At 40.1% G+C, this 17,416-nt stretch overlaps 1 protein-coding gene across 4 annotated transcripts in view; it reads right to left on the bottom strand.

Moving 5' to 3' along the window:
• The window catches only part of LOC126094452 (45 kDa calcium-binding protein), a 163,786-nt gene that overhangs the window by 66,072 nt on the left and 80,298 nt on the right, over window positions 1-17,416 (bottom strand). For all 4 annotated transcript variants that reach the window (XM_049908826.1, XM_049908828.1, XM_049908829.1 and 1 more), the window contains one exon: window positions 15,763-15,912. In XM_049908826.1, the coding sequence (XP_049764783.1) occupies window positions 15,763-15,912 (150 nt within the window). The remainder of the gene's footprint in view (window positions 1-15,762; window positions 15,913-17,416) is intronic.

The raw sequence follows: 17,416 nt of genomic DNA, 5'->3' as shown, positions 1-17,416 counted from the left end.
TTATAACCCTGTATTCACCTGACCAAAAGTCTTGTTCTTCCTGCCACTGAACTTCACTAATTCCCACTATATCTAATTCTAACCTATCCATTTCCCTTTATAAATTTTCTAACCTACCTGCTCGATTAATGGATCTGACATTCCACACTCCGATCCGTAGAACGCCAGTTTTCTTTCTCCTGATAACGACGTCCTCTTGAGTAGTCCCCGCCCGGAGATCTGAATGGGGGACTATTTTACCTCTGGAATATTTTACCCAAGAGGACGCCATCATCATTTAATCATACATGCCCTCAGGAAAAATTACGGCTGTAATTTCCCCTTGCTTTCAGCCGTTCGCAGTACCAGAACAGCAAGGCCATTTTGGTTAGCGTTACAAGGCCAGATCAATCAATCATCCAGACTGTTGCCCCTGCAACTACTGAAAAGGCTGCTGCCCCTCTTCAGGAACCACACGTTTGTCTGGCCTCTCAACATATACCCCTCCGTTGTGGTTGCACTTACGGTACAGCTATCTGTATCGTTGAGGCACGCAAGCCTCCCCAGCAACGGCAAGGTCCATGGTTCATGGGGGAAGACTTGACGTGTAAATCTACATCTACATCCATACTCCGCAAGCCACCTGACGGTGTGTGGCGGAGGGTACCTTCAGTACCTCTATCGGTTCTCTCTTCTATTCCAGTCTCGTATTGTTCGTGGAAAGAAGGATTTTCGGTATGCCTCTGTGTGGGCTCTAATCTCTCTGATTTTATCCTCATGGTCTCTTCGCGAGATATACGTAGGAGGGAGCAATATACTGCTTGACTCTTCAGTGAAGGTATGTTCTCGAAACTTTGACAAAAGCCCGTACCGAGCTACTGAGCGTCTCTCCTGCAGAGTCTTCCACTGGAGTTTATCTATCATCTCCGTAACGCTTTCGCGATTACTAAATGATCCTGTAACGAAGCGCGCTGCTCTCCGTTGGATCTTCTCTATGTCTTGTATCAACCCTATCTGGTACGGATCCCACACTGCTGAGCAGTATTCAAGCAGTGGGCGAACAAGCGTACTGTAACCTACTTCCTTTGTTTTCGGATTGCATTTCCTTAGGATTCTTCCAATGAATCTCAGTCTGGCATCTGCTTTACCGACAATCAACATTATATGATCATTCCATTTTAAATCACTCCTAATGCGTACTCCCAGATAATTTATGGTATTAACTGCTTCCAGTTGCTGACCTGCTATTTTGTAGCTAAATGATAAAGGATCTATCTTTCTGTGTATTCGCAGCACATTACACTTGTCTACATTGAGATAATAAAATAAAAATAAGAAAATTGGATTGTGGGTGAATTACTACAAACAGTATAACAAACAATGGAAAATTCTGGCTGGAATAATGATAATATTATGAAAAAAATAGTTGCTACTCACCAAATAGAGGAGATGCTGAGTTGTAGATAGGCACAACAAAAAGACTGTCAAAAGGTCAAACAGGTCTTCATGATTATTAGACAACATGCAAGAGCATGCGTGTGTCGCGTGTGCCCGCCCACACACACAACTACAGTCACATATGTGTGAGAGTGAGTGTGTGTTTGCGTCTGTTTTGTCTAAGTCTGATAAAGGCTTGGTTGGCCAAAAGCTTTGTTTGACAGTTTTTTTGTTGTGCCTGTCCGCAACTCAGCATCTCCACTATATGGTGAGTAGCAACTATCCTTTTCATAATATGATGAACAGTATATTGAAGCCAATATAGACACAAAGGCAAAACCCACCACCATAGCACTCTTGCATATGCTTACTAGCTTCACAGATAACACAGAGACTGAAAGAACCGATGAGGGGATAAAAGAATTTATTCAGAATATTAAGGGCAAAAAAAATGTGACAGACAGCTGAAATTTGGTAGTGTGAAAAGAAAGAGTAGAAAAAATAGTACGAGGAAATAGATCAGGGGAAAGAAATGAAACAGGAAACTGCTTGGTAGAATTTTGCACAGACCACAATTTAATAATGACAAATACTTGGTTTAAGAATCATGAAACATAGTAACATACTTGAAAGGGAGCTAGAGATACAGGAAGATTTCAGATAATGTAGATGGTGATTTTGCTAAATGTGGGTAAACTGCACAAAACAATCTGTCGTAAGATAAGGAAACAAAAAGTCGTATGAATGTATGGCAAGAAAAGCGTTGTGTCTATGCTACAGGGTATTTATTTGTTCATCACACCTGTACAATACAATGCATTGCACAACATGTTACAATGAAACCACCCTTACACAAGATTTTCTAAGTTGCTCCCACAAGCCTCTAAGAACGCATGAACAGCAGTGACTCACACACCCATTTAAATGTGCAAACCTGGAAATGAATGGCATCACAGGTAGTGTGAATGCATTGTTCCAGTGTCTGCAAATGCAGGATGGTCTCTGCATACACACAGGTGCAATCACATGGAGAGATCTAAGGTATTGAAATCCTGCCACTGAGTGGGCCATCTGACTGGACCACCATGTCTGAACCATCAGCCAGGGTAGATGTTGTTCAGATTCCTCCACCTGGAAACGTGGAAGTGAGGTGGAGCAGCGTCATGTAACAGGCACATTACCCTTCCTACCACCAAAAAGCATGTCTTCACAAGGGAAGGCAGGATCACTCTCAGGACGTGCAGCTATGCCCCACCCATGAGACACTGTGGAAGGAAGACTGGTCTCATGGGACGGTCACCAATAACTTCCGCTCACAAATTGAGGCTGAACCGTCGCTGATGGTTTGCTGCCACCATACCGAGGGGATTCTCCATAGCCAACAGGTGTTTTGGTGACTTGCGCAATAAGTGAGTGACAAAACCATCACTGCAAAGGCAATTCCATAGATAATAAGGCCTGCACATGGTATAAGTGATATGGATAGTGGCAGTTGTTGTGAAGAATGCTCCGGGAGATTGTCTGTCTTACCACATTCTTTGTGTACATAATTATCTCAAGAATGTACAGGAATGGTAGTGCTAATATCTGGAGTGGTTTAAAAAGGCGTTTGCCAGAAAACTGGGTGTGGCATTTTCAGTTGCCCTAATGATCCTCTTCTGTGATAAGAAACAGCTTTTGCTTATTGGTGAATTTACCCAAAAAATCATCCCGTATCACAGCACTGATTCTGCTTGGGCATAATACACATTTTTTAGTGTTTCTTTTGTTGTACACCTACCAAGTATTTTCAAGCCATATCATGTTGTGCTAAGCTTCCTGCTGATGTATTTGATGTGTGTGTCCCACTTCATGTTGTCCTGAATCCATAATCTTAGAAATTTTGTTGAGTTTACAGTTTCTAATTTCTTATTAAATAGATTTATGCTGGGGGTTAATGGCTGTTTACTCTGTGGGTGCATTGCAACAGTTTTCTCTGTGTTAACAGTAAGATTGTTTGTGGTGAATCATTTCATAATGTGTGTTGTGCAATTTTATACTTCATATTGTAGTTCTACAGCATTTTTGCCTTTTATCAATACATTTGTGTTATCTGCAAATTTTATATATTTTTGGAAATCACTCAATGATTCTAGGTCATTCTTAAATATTAAGAACAACATTGGGCACAAGATAGAACCTTGGGACACACCATACTTAATTTCTTTTCTTTTTGATTTGTAGCATGCATAATGTTTTCTTTCTGATGCATGATTTCAATTATCTGCTCTCTGTTTTTCAGATATGATGTCACCCACTCATGTGCCAGGCCCCCAGTTCCTACATACTACAATTTTTGAAGAAGTAAGTTCTCGTCTATCACATCAAAAACTTTTGTGAGGTCCAGAAATACAGCTGATATATATGTTCTATCTACAGTCAAGGCTGTGTTAATAAAGTCAAAAATGGCAGTTTCTGTTGATTTGAGTTTTCTGAGCCCATGTTGGGTATTTGATACAAAATTGTTTTTTTCTATAAATGAAATCAGTCTTTTTGTAAAAAAAGGTTTTTCCAGTATTTTAGAAAAATTAGTCAGCAGAGATCTTGGCCTATAGTTATTTTCATTTTTCTTGTCTTCCCTCTTAAAAAGAGATGTTACCTTTGCCATTTTTAGTTTTTCTGGGAAAATACTACTACACAATGAAGAGCTGCAAAGATGAGTTAGGGGCACAGTCAACACTGTTGCACATTTTTTAAATATGTAATCAGGACATTGTCTATACGTGAAGAAAATTTTGGTTTTAATTCCTTTCTAATAGTTAGCATTTCCTTTTTATTTGTCGGATACAATTTTTTTTTTTTTTCCATTTTAGTTAATGTTTTGCTCATCTCTGTTTCCAGAAACTGTTCTTTGCTGTTTTTCCAACAATTTGTTTGTTATTTCTGTGAAATACACACTAAATATATCAGCTACTCTATGTGGATCAGAAATTTTGTCACCATTTTCAAGCAGATTCATGTTACAGAGCTTTTTCCTGTGTTTTGCCAGTTTATCTCCTAACAATGGCCCACATTGCTTCCATTTTATTTGTAGCTTTTTCCATGTAGTTGTCATTTGTTAGCTTTATCGACCTTATGATAACTTTATTTAGACTCTGTTTGCATCTTTAAAAATATGCTTCAAATTCTGGAGTTGTTTTGGTTTGCTTGGCTACTGTATAGAAAAATCTTTCTCACTTCAGTAAAACTTTTATGCCTACAGTTATCCAAATACTTTTTGCATTTTTTCCTGATTTTCTTTTTTCTGAGTGAGAAGCACAGTTCAAAATAATGCTGGAAGGTGCTTACGAATTTATCAAATTTTTCATTAGTATTGCTACAGCTGTATACTTCCTCCCACATCTTTAGTTAAGCAGTTAATAAATGCATTTATGTCTTGTACACTGAAATTCGTAGAAGTGGAAACTAATGTTTTGTTAGTATGTACAGCGTGATCTATTTCCACTGATATTATCTGTGCAATATGATCTCCAAAACCTGCCGTGGAACATTTTGCATTAACATTTTGTAAGAATACTGGTAAATATTTGGTCTGTTGTTGTCACTGAAGTGTATGTTACACATGTTGCTGTTTCTATTGTAGGTTTCAAGTTAAATGTTAAGAAGAGGTTCAATATGGTAGTTTGTTGTTTTGATTGTACAGAAAAATCAATACTAAAGTCACCACAAATAACCAGACCTCTGTTCTTTTTTGATAACATATAAGGAGGTACTCTAAATGTTGTAGTAAAGTGTTCATGTCACTATCGGGGGTCCTGTACAAACAAATTATGGTCATATTTTCATTTAACAGTTCAACACCTGATGTTTCCACATCTCTCGACTTCTTAAGTAATAGAACCAAGTACGTTATCCTCGATGGTGAGTGTTCATTGGAGGTGAGGGTATCATCTGGAGTGTCCCAGGGAAGTGTGGTAGGTCCGCTGTTGTTTTCTATCTACATAAATGATCTTTTGGATAGGGTCGATAGCAATGTTTGCTGATGATGCTGTGGTGTACGGGAAGGTGTCGTCGTTGAGTGACTGTAGGAGGATACAAGATGACTTGGACAGGATTTGTGATTGGTGTAAAGAATGGCAGCTAACTCTACATATAGATAAATGTAAATTAATGCAGATGAATAGGAAAAAGAATCCCGTAATGTTTGAATACTCCATTATTAGTGTAGCACTTGACACAGTCACATCGATTAAATATTTGGGCGTAACACTGCAGAGTGATATGAAGTGGGACAAGTTGTGGGGAAGGTGGATAGTCGTCTTCGGTTCATTGGTAGAATTTGGGAAGATGTGGTTCATCTGTAAAGGAGACCGCTTATAAAACACTAATACGACCTATTCTTGAGTACTGCTCGAGCATTTGGGATCCCTATCAGGTCAGATTGAGGGAGGACATAGAAGCAATTCAGAGGCGGGCTGCTAGATTTGTTACTGGTAGGTTTGATCATCATGTGAGTGTTACAGAAATGCTTCAGGAACTCGGGTGGGAGTCTCTGGAGGAAAGGAGGCATTCTTTTCGTGAATCGCTACTGAGGAAATTTAGAGAACCTGCAGTTGAGACTGACTGCAGTACAATTTTACTGCCGCCAACTTATATTTCGCGGAAAGACCACAAAGATAAGATAAGAGAGAGTAGGGCTCGTACAGAGGCATATAGGCAGTCATTTTTCCCTCGTTCTGTTTGGGAGTGGAACAGGGAGAGAAGATGCTAGTTGTGGTATGAGGTACCCTCTGCCACGCATCATATGGTGGATTGCGAAGTATGTATGTAGATGTAGATGTAGGTCTCTTTCTCTGGGAATATCATCTGGGAACAGAATGTGCACAAATTTGATATCACTTCGATAAAACTGCTACCATAACCTTTCACTTTCCTGCCGAAATGACTGCCTAGTGTGAAGTCTGGAAGATACGCCATTTTCAATGTCTTCTGCAGCCAGTGTTCTGTTATACACAGGTCTGAAACATCTTTAAGTTCATTCTCTAGCAGTATTTGAAATTCATCAATTTTATTTGTTAGCAATGCACATCTTGGTGAAACACTATAAGGTCGGCACTTGGGCTTGCTGTTGCTGTTCCATTTTAATGAGTCTTGGCTGGGTGTGGTGCTGAGTTGGCGTCCACTTTCTCCTGGTGTGCAGAAAAGTCCTCATACTTCACACAGGCTGTCTTTGATCTTCCACTGGGTTGCCAAGCAATGGGAGATGCTTCAGTACAGATGATAGCATCTCTTTCTTCTTTTCTGGGAGGGAATGTTTAATTTCGTAGTCATCGGACATTGTGCTTTGTGACAATGTATGTTCCGAGTGTCACAAATCCAGCTTGAAACCCCCCCCCCCCCCCCTCCAATTTCATGGTTCCAGAATAGCAGCAAATCAGCAACTGGAGTTTCTTCCATTTTCCTGACTTGTGGTTTTTCATTTTCTGTTCCTTTGATTGAAGTTAGAGAGGGTATTTTGGTGACGCTGTTTGTTTTTCTATTGGAGTTGATGTGCATTTTCTTAGGAGTTGTCTCAACAGTGATGGAGTTATGAGGTTGCATTGAAGTTGAAGATGATATAGTTTTGTTACTTTAATCAATCATTTGAGGGGCCAGTGTAAACATGTTGTCAAGTGCTGGCAAGGGAGTAGGTCAGAAATTTGGATCTGTGCAATCAGCATTAATTGCTTGGCAAATTTTTTTGCTGATATATGATTTACCCTTTCCACTGACATGTTGCCCATGATTAGAAAACAATTTCTTGTTCATATTTTCAGTGGGCACAAATTTTACATTTGGAAATGCAGCACATATTTTTTGAGTAGCCTATTTGTTTTAGCTATTTTTTTATTTACATGAGTGATTGATTATGTCATACATATGTGGACTTCCCTAGGAGTAAGATAGATACTGCCTACAGGAAAATTAAAGAGACCTTTGGAGAAAAGAGAACTACTTGTATGAATATTAAGAGCTCAGATGGAAACCCAGTTCTAAGCAAAGAAGGGAAAGCAGAAAGGTGGAAGGAATATATAGAGGGTCTATACAAGGGCGATGTACTTGAGGACAATATTATGGAAAGGGAAGAGGATGTAGATGAAGATGAAATGGGAGATATGATACTGCGTGAAGAGTTTGACAGAGCACTGAAAGACCTGAGTCGAAACATGGCCCCCGGAGTAGACAACATTCCATTAGAACTACTGACGGCCTTGGGAGAGCCAGTCCTGACAAAACTCTACCATCTGGTGAGCAATATGTATGAGACAGGCGAAATACCCTCAGACTTCAAGAAGAATGTAATAATTCCAATCCCAAAGAAATCAGGTATTGACAGATGTGAAAATTACCGAACTATCAGTTTAATAAGCCACAGCTGCAAAATACTAACGTGAATTCTTTACAGACAAATGGAAAAACTAGTAGAAGCCGACCTAGGGGAAGATCAGTTTGGATTCCGTAGAAATATTGGAACACGTGAGGCAATACTGACCCTACGACTTATCTTAGAAGCTAGATTAAGGAAAGGTTCAAATGGCTCTGAGCACTATGGGACTTAACATCTGAGGTCATCAGTCCCCTAGAACTTAGAACTACTTAAACCTAACTAACCTAAGGACATCACACACATCCATGCCCGAGGCAGGATTCGAACCTGCGACCGTAGCGGTCGCGCGGTTCCAGACTGTAGTGCCTAGAACCGCTCGGCCACTCTGGCCGGCTTAAGGAAAGGCAAACCTACATTTCTAGCATTTGTAGACTTAGAGAAAGCTTTTGACAATGTTGAGTGGAATACTCTCTTTCAAATTCTGAAGGTGGCAGGGGTAAAATACAGGGAGCGAAAGGCTATTTAGAATTTGTATAGGAACCAAATGGCAGTTATAAGAGTTGAGGGGCATGAAAGGGAAGCAGTGGTTGGGAAGGGAGTGAGACAGGGTTGTAGCCTCTCCCCGATGTTATTCAATCTGTATATTGAGCAAGCAGTGAAGGAAACAAAAGAAAAATTTGGAGTAGGTATTAAAATCCATGGAGAAGAAATAAAAACGTCGAGGTTTGCCGGTGACATTGTAATTCTGTCAGAGACTGCAAAGGACTTGGAAGAGCAGTTGAACGGAATGGATAGTGTCTTGAAAGGAGGATATAACATGAACATCAACAAAAGCAAAACGAGGATAATGAAATGTAGTCGAATTAAGTCAGGTGATGCTGAGGGAATTAGATTAGGAAATGAGAGACTTAAAGTAGTAAAGGAGTTTTGCTATTTAGGGAGCAAAATAACTGATGATGGTTGAAGTAGAGAGGATATAAAATGTAGACTGGCAATGGCAAGGAAAGCGTTTCTGAAGAAGAAAAATTTGTTAACATCGAGTATAGATTTAAATGTCAGGAAGTCGTTTCCGAAAGTATTTGTATGGAGTGTAGCCATGTATGGAAGTGAAACATGGATGATAAATAGTTTAGACAAGAAGAGAATAGAAGCTTTCAAAATGTGGTGCTACAGAAGAATGCTGAAGATTAGATGGGTAGATCACATAACTAATGAGGAGGTGTTGAATAGGATTGGGGAGAAGAGAAGTTTGTGGCACAACTTGACGAGAAGAAGGGATCGGTTGGTAGGACATGTTCTGAGGCATCAAGGGATCACCAATTTAGTATTGGAGGGCAGTGTAGAGGGTAAAAATCGTAGAGGGAGACCAAGAGATGAATACACCAAGCAGATTCAGAAGGATGTAGGTTGCAGAAGGTACTGGGAGATGAAGAAGCTTGCACAGGATAGAGTAGCATGGAGAGCTGCATCAAACCAGTCTCAGGACTGAAGACCACAACAACAACATGTGGACTTCCCATGACAATAATCTTAGAATTACCTGAACCTTTTAAGTATTCTATTAATATGTGAATAACCTCTTTTGCTTCACTTCTATAAACATAATTTGCACCTACTACTAGCACAATATATTTATCATTTTCTTTTGATAGGCCTGCACTGTTATTTATAACATTCTTGTTATTTCATGTAAAGTTGAAGAAAGTTTCACAAAACTTGTTGCAGTAACTAGATTCTCAGACCTTAATGTTTGTACTAATCCTCTTCCATGACTATCAGAGTAAACTGAGATGCTGCGATTTTTCAACAGGGATTTTCCATTGTGAATAACATACCAGGTTGCAGTGTTTACTGTTTTGTTTATCTGTACTGATTCGCAGTGCTGCTTTGGGACTAATTCTTTCTTTGAATTTATGTCTGTGTAGGCAGTACTAGGCCTGCAAAAACCATTTTTCATTGGTATGCTGTTAGTGACAGAATCAGGCATGTAGCCTGTAGAGGTTATCAGGTCTTCTTGCCCTTGTTCTTCTGACGATTTTGTAGCACTTTTCAAACTGTCTTCTAAAAATTTTACATCTTTGTTTGCTTCCTTTAGAAATAAACGCAATGTGTCAGCCACTGAGTCACTCACACCTTTCTTGCAAATTTCAGCTGCCAATTTTTAACCATTACAATTTAGGGCACAAACACAGGGATTGTTTGGTACAGTAGGTAGAGAGACACATTCCACATCATTACGAAGTGTCGAATTCATGATCTATGGAACAAGTACTAATGTAATTGATACCGTACCTGATATATAGCACATGTTCTTTCTCATTTTACAACACTTTCACCACACAACTGACATTTTATCAATGCATAATAGTCTATATTTCTGGAATATTTATTCCTCAGTGACTTGTATATCAGTATTCCTGAATTTCCCTAAACATTTTTTGGTCTTCCTTCTTTCATCAATCAACTGAAGTATTTCTTCTGTTACCGATAGTTTCTTTGCATTTACCTTGTTTGTATCTATGTTTATATTTCCAACTTCTGTGACTGTCCTTTCTAGAGATGTCTTGTTCCTCTTCAACTGTACTGCCTACCAAGCTATTCCTTACTGCTGTATCTATAGTCATTCCTTACTGCTGTATCTATAGCCTTACAGAACTTCAAGTGTATCTCATCATTCTTTGGTACTTCTGTATCCCACTTCTTCGCATATTAATTCTTCCTTATTAATCTCTTAAACTTCAGCCTACTCTTCATCACTACTAAATTTTAATCTGAGTCTACATTGGCACCTGGGGACACCTTACAATCCAGTATCTGATTTCGGAATCTCTGCCTGACCATGATGTAATCTAACCATAATCTCCTCGTATCACTCAACCTTTTCCAAGTATATCTCCTACTCCTGTGATTCACTATTATTAGCTGAATTTATTACAGAATTCAATTAGTCTTTCTCCTCTTTCATTCCTTGTCCCAAGCCCATATTCTCATGTAATATTTTCTTCTGCTCCTTCCCCTAAAACTGCATTCCAGTCATCCTTGACTATTAGATTTTCATCTCCCTTTACATAGTGTATTACCCTTTCAATATCCTCATATACTTTCTCTATCTCTTCATCTTCAGCTTGTGATGTTGGCATGTATACCTGAACTATTGTTGTCTGTGTTGGTTTGCTGTAGATTCTGATAGGGGCAGCCCTATCATTGAACTGTTCACATTAACACACTCTCTGCTTTTCCTTCCTATTCATAACAAATCCTACTCTCCTTATACCATTTTCTGTTGCTGTTGATATTTCCCTATGCTCATCTGATCAGAAATCCTTGTCTTCTTTCCATTTCACTTCACTGACCCCTACTATATTTAGATTGAGCCTTTGCCCTTTGCATTTCCATTTTCAGATTTTCTAGCTTTCCTACCACGTTCAAGCTTCTGACAGTCCACACCCCGACTTGGAGAAAGTTACCCTTTTGTTGTTTATTCAATCTTTTTCTCATGGTCACCTTCACTTTGCTACTCCCCCTCCCAGAGATCCGAAAGGGGGACCATTCCAGAATCTTTTGCCAATGGAGAGATCATCATGACCAGGCTACGTGTCATGGGATATACATTATATGCCTTTAATGCACTGGTTTTCATTGCCTTTGCATCCTCATGCCATTGATCATTGCTGATTCTTCTGCCTTTAGGGACAGTTTCCCACCTCAGGGACAAGAGAGTGCCCCTAACCTCTATCTGCTCCTCCGCCCTCTTTGACAATGCTGTTGGCAGAATGAGGGTGACTCTTATCCCAGTAGTCTTCAGCAGCCCTTGCCGATTATTAATCAAAATTTAAGTAGTGGCGGGATTTGAAGCGGGGACCAAAGACGTTTTAATTACTAATCAAAGACACTACCCATAGACCATGGGAGCTGTGTGGGAATATGGCACAGGAAATCTTTTAGAGTACCTGCCACTGTAGATATGCCCTATGCCCTCCCTAGGTGGCCAGTCTGCATGGGAGGGATTTTTTGATGTGTACGGGATGACCGCTGTCAAAATATTTGATTTCAATGGCTGTTTCACAACCCGGGTCATCAGGATATCAGGATATTCACCTCCATCACCAGCTTTCCTGAACTGAGAAGAGGGAGTTATCGTTACAACACATTCTCTGCTCCCGTAATTATGCTGGCCTCATCCTACGGTAAGCCCCTCCAATTCAAGCCCCCATGTGTACCACACCCTGCCAGCTCCATCACCTGTGAAACACCTGCCACCCCTCCCTCTCACATTCCTAACCAGCAAACCAGCTGCCTCCCCCCAATCTTTCTTCCTGCCATCCACCTCTCTCTGCCTCTACACACCCCACCCAACATAATCCCCACCCCAACCTAGCACACTTGCTGAACTGCAGCATTAGTATTGTGTGTGTGTGTGTGTGTGTGTGTGTGTGTGTGTGTGTGTGCGTGTGTGTGTGTGTTGACAGCTCAACACTTCTGCCTTTTGGTGAGTGGCCTCTTTCACTACTAAGGTATTTACTTTAAACCAGAACTTTCCTATGTGCCGTGTCAGCACTGGTGTTGCTTGCGGCTCACGACTTCACCTCTGGCGGGCATCAGGTTCATGTCAACGCCGACAGAGGATGCAGCTATTTGCTGGCAGGAGTCTCACAGGTGCACACAAAGTGGTGCACAGAGCGTGCAATGAGGTGATGAGGGCAGTGAGACGATGGGCTTCGAGTTCAGCTACTGTGTTGCCTTGGATGAACTCAGACTGCTCATGTTTGACTGCAACTGGGATGGAACATGCATTGCGGATTGTGTGCCCAAGCTGTGATTACGTCCAAGGGGATAGGCAATGCTGCTGAGGATGCCAAGCATTTCTGATATTGGAGATTGGCATAGGTTGTGGTCTCATAGTAAATCACTTATAGTGCTTATCATGCTTCCAACGGAGTGGCCTTGTGGAACTGACTACCTTTCAACACTGTCCCTGCAAATTAACTCGAGTTTGTTACAGGTGGCATTTTATTGCACTGTGTTGTTCTGCAAGCACTAAAGCATATGTGGATGAGACTGTTATTACTGGTGGGAGAAGCAAGAACTAAGAGGAAATATTGACATTGTATGGAAGTATTTCACTCTGCAGCAACACACTGATAGAAGGGAAGACATGTTGCTTTATTTCATTAATAGTTGTAGTATACCATTTTTTATATATGTCTATTTGAAAGATTTCTACTGCTAATGACACTTTCTCTTGAAGAACTGATTTTAACACACCATAATTAAATGCTATTCTGTCTTTTATGTAATGCTGTTAATGGTATCACTGACCAGACATACAGAGTGGGGGATTCTAGCATAGGGGAGCTGTTCCTCTGTCACGTTTTGTACTGTTATTACATTTGATTATAAAGAAGTCATCCCCCCATGAACCATGGACCTTGCCATTGGTGGGGAGGCTTGCTTGCCTCAACAATACAGATAGCCGTACCGTAGGTGCAACCACAATGGAGGGGTATCTGTTGAGAGGCCAGACAAATGTGTGGTTCCTGAAGAGGGGCAGCAGCCTTTTCAGTAGTTGCACGGGCAACAGTTTGGATGATTGACTGATCTGGCCTTGTAACGCTAACCAAAATGGCCTTGCTGTTCTGGTACTGCGAACGGCTGAAAGCAAGGGGAAACTACAGCCGTAATTTTTCCCGAGGGCATGCAGCTTTACTGTATGATTAAATGATGATGGTGTCCTCTTGGGTAAAATATTCCGGAGGTAAAATAGTCCCCCATTCAGATCTCCGGGTGGAGACTACTCAAGAGGACGTCGTTATCAGGAGAAAGAAAACTGGCGTTCTACGGATCGGAGCGTGGAATGTCAGATCCATTAATCGGGCAGGTAGGTTAGAAAATTTATAAAGGGAAATGGATAGGTTAGAATTAGATATAGTGGGAATTAGTGAAGTCTGGTGGCAGGAGGAACAAGACTTTTGGTCAGGTGAATACAGGGTTATAAATACAAAATCAAATAGGGATAATGCAGGAGTAGGTTTAATAATGAATAAAAGAACTAGGAATGCGGGTAAGCTACTACAAACAGCATAGTGAATGCATTATTGTGGCCAAGATAGACATGAAGCCCACACCTACTAAGGTAGTACAAGTTTATAAGCCAACTAGCTCTGCAGATGATGAAGAAATTGATGAAATGTAACCTCTCCCCGATGTTATTCAATCTGTATATTGAGCAAGCAGTGAGGGAAACAAAAGAAAAATTTGGAGTAGGTATTAAAATCCATGGAGCAGAAATAAAAACTTTGAGGTTCAAGTGTCAGGAAGTCGTTTCTGAAAGTATTTGTATGGAGTGTAGCCATGTATGGAAGTGATACATGGACTATAAATAGTTTAGACAAGAAGAGAACAGAAGCTTTCAAAATGTGGTGCTACAGAAGAATGCTGAAGATTAGATGGGTAGATCAGATAACTAATGAGGAGGTATTGAACAGAATTGGAAAGAAGAGGAGTTGGTGGCACAACTTGACTAGAAGAAGGGATCGGTTGGTAGGACATGTTCTGAGGCATCCGGGGATCACCAATTTAGTATTGGAGGGCAGTGTGGAGGGTAAAAATCGTAGAGGGAGACCAAGAGATGAATACACTAAGCAGATTCAGAGGGATGTAGGTTGCAGTAGGTACTGGGAGATGAAGAAGCTAGCACAGGATAGAGTAGCATGGAAAGCTGCATCAAACCAGTCTCAGGACTGAAGACCACAACAACAACAAGAAGTCACCAAATCATTTCTGGGAGGACTTTGTGTAAATTTTCTTATTGCCATCCGGTGATCTTTCATGAAATACCAGTTTATACTTAATAGTTGGGATATTTTCTTATTTATAATTTGTCTGAGGAGCCTGAGAGCTGCAAGTCTGTTGTTTAATAGAGATGCGTTTACTGTTTTTCTAAAATGATGGTAACTTTTGTTAATGAATGATATAAAACACTATTGTGTGTTGAAATTTAAAAATTTTGGAGTATTCTAAAAGTAAAGGTCCCCAATGCTCGATCAATCATTCCGCCCCTTGACTTCTAACTTCCTGTTACACCTACTAAATCTAACACACATTATATATGCATAAACATCATGCAAAACAAAACACTGTCATTAGCTACTAAACAAACACAATAAACTGATCCTCACCACACACTGTATCAATACAATTATCGATGGAACTATCAGCAATTTCTCTGGCGAATAATAGGTACCTAACTTTACCAATTATATTTCTGACAGATTGAATTTATACAGGTGCATGAAAATCAAGAGGAAACAACTGAGCTTCAGTGAAATTGTTGTGTCTGTTATCTAGAGACACCAACAATCAATTGACAAGTTCCACTGGATGCAGAGGGTGAGTGATGGAAACACTCACTAACAAATAAGATCAACGAAGGTGAAAATGACCTCCTTACACTACAACTGGCCCAAGTTGATTAGCCCTATTCAGCTTGGTAGCCTCTTTATACCAAACAATCTCAGCTGCCAGAGCAGTAGTTGTACAAGTACCACCCAGCACAATAATATACAATACAGGTAGAGCACTGGCAGGCTTTAGTCTTAATCACATCTGATATATCGTAGAAACCAAAGCCAGATACATATAGTACTGTAGTTTCTGTTTATGAACAAGAATATTTTAACCTTGTTGATATACAGAAGGGAAGCCATTTGGGGCGACTTACTGCCTCTATGTCAAAATCAGTGAATACGTGGCAATTTTAAGGCCTTTTCTTAATTGAAATTCATTGTATAAATTTATATTTTTCATAACACTTGTTTTATATTTGCAGATACTGTGATCTATTTCTATGTACTACTTGATATTCCATTTTTTCTCTGTTTTCTACAAGAACCTACTTCAGTTGCATAATAAACTGTTTTCATCACAAATAAGAACACTTATACTGACTCTAAAATCATAAAAGACTTAAACCAATGATAAATACAACAAAACATTCTCACCAAATTTGTCAAGTAGCTCCTCAACCAAAGACATGACAGTGGCACGGCTGGATTCAGGATGGCGGAATGCAAGAAATTCACCCAGAGTTAGACGTTCAGGGTCAGATCGAGCAGCCTCAGACCATGATGCTCTGTCTCTCATGATGGTCTCTAAATGAAATAGAGAATGTAAGAAAATTTACACCATAAGGAACAACAAGCAAAATCTATGCAATAATGCAAATCAAACAGCTACAGAATCGATGAAGAAAACATGTGAAACACTGTAAGCAAATCAACATTTTTAATCCACTTATAAAATGCTATACTGTCCCTATACTGCAGATGCAAGACGATTTTATGAGTAACAGCAGTCATCAATAATTTCAGCTGACGGTTTCCCATTTAAAATTATAATTAACACGGTTATGTTCTGTCTGTTTTTTTCCAAAAACAAGGGCCGCCTTTTGAGTTTAAGCAAACAGTCTTTAGATGACACTGCTCAGGTGTGACATTACTAATGTTTTAAAATTTGTCATATATTATTTTTAAAACAGTGGTGGCTCAAAATCTGACCCAAATTGTTTGTTTACAATGCACTTTTAAAGAAACAATGTTGTGAAAAAATAGAAATTTTCCATGAAGGTTTTTGCCGGCTGACTTTTTATGATTTTCATAAACACCTAACTTGACAACAATGCCTCTGAATCCTGTCTCTCAAATTCTGGTAATCAGTCACCTTAAAAAAAAATCATTTACAATTGGTTTGCAGAATTTCTTCATTGTTGTGCTTCTGCCAGTTATGAATTTCTCCAAGGTTGACTTAAAACTGGTTGTCAATCCAAAACACATCAATGCTGTGTGCAATAAATCTGAAGAGACTATGTGTTGTAACTCATACATTACAGCACCTTCACTGCCACTACTGTGGCGCATATCATGCAGTTTGAGTAGCATGCCATTCAGCTACTCCAGGCCTCCACTAGATATTGGTGATTGTGGTCCGGTGCCTCTATTGCCTGCAGCTGAGAGCCAGTGGCCCCTGGTGGACAAATGCCTTTTATAATGCTGTGCAGTGGCTCCTGTCAGCAGTCAGTACTTGTCACCTATCTGCACACATTAACAAGACTGTACCTGTCACCAAACAGTCTGTAAGTGTCCGTAGTCTGTACCTGCTCTGTACGCTATGACTCTGTGACCCGTGTTATGCTGTCACTCCACGACCTAATAAACTGTGGATTTATTGTAACCAGATCTTTCATTGTGCTTGGAGTCACTACACAAGTGGCAACAAGTAGAATCTTCACTTGCTTCACTCTGGAACTTTTGTGTGCTCCACCACAGAACTTTGTGTGCTTCTCCAGCAATGGCAACTTCATACGGCTGCTTTAGACCACTACATTGACTGTTCAGGCTCCACCATGTTTTGGTGTACCACTGTAGTGTTCCATAGTCTGAAGGCTTTGCTGCAGATTGGCAAGTCACATGGCCCCATCTCCACTTCGTCTCATTTTGGGTTTGACAAGCTTCTAGCTATAATGTGCCAACACTTCATCAACTTTTGGGTAACAAATACAGACACTGGTAACACTTTGTTTTTGTCATGGGCTCATTTTCAGGAATGGCCCACCTCTCTTCATTGTTATGTAAGTTGGGTTCCTTTTCAGGAATAGCC

The sequence above is a fragment of the Schistocerca cancellata genome, chromosome 8, assembly GCF_023864275.1.
Source record: "Schistocerca cancellata isolate TAMUIC-IGC-003103 chromosome 8, iqSchCanc2.1, whole genome shotgun sequence".
In the NCBI taxonomy this organism is placed as follows: Eukaryota; Metazoa; Arthropoda; class Insecta; order Orthoptera; family Acrididae; genus Schistocerca; species Schistocerca cancellata.
Note: the sequence above shows the minus strand (reverse complement) of the source record. Positions and strands in the feature narration are given on the sequence as shown.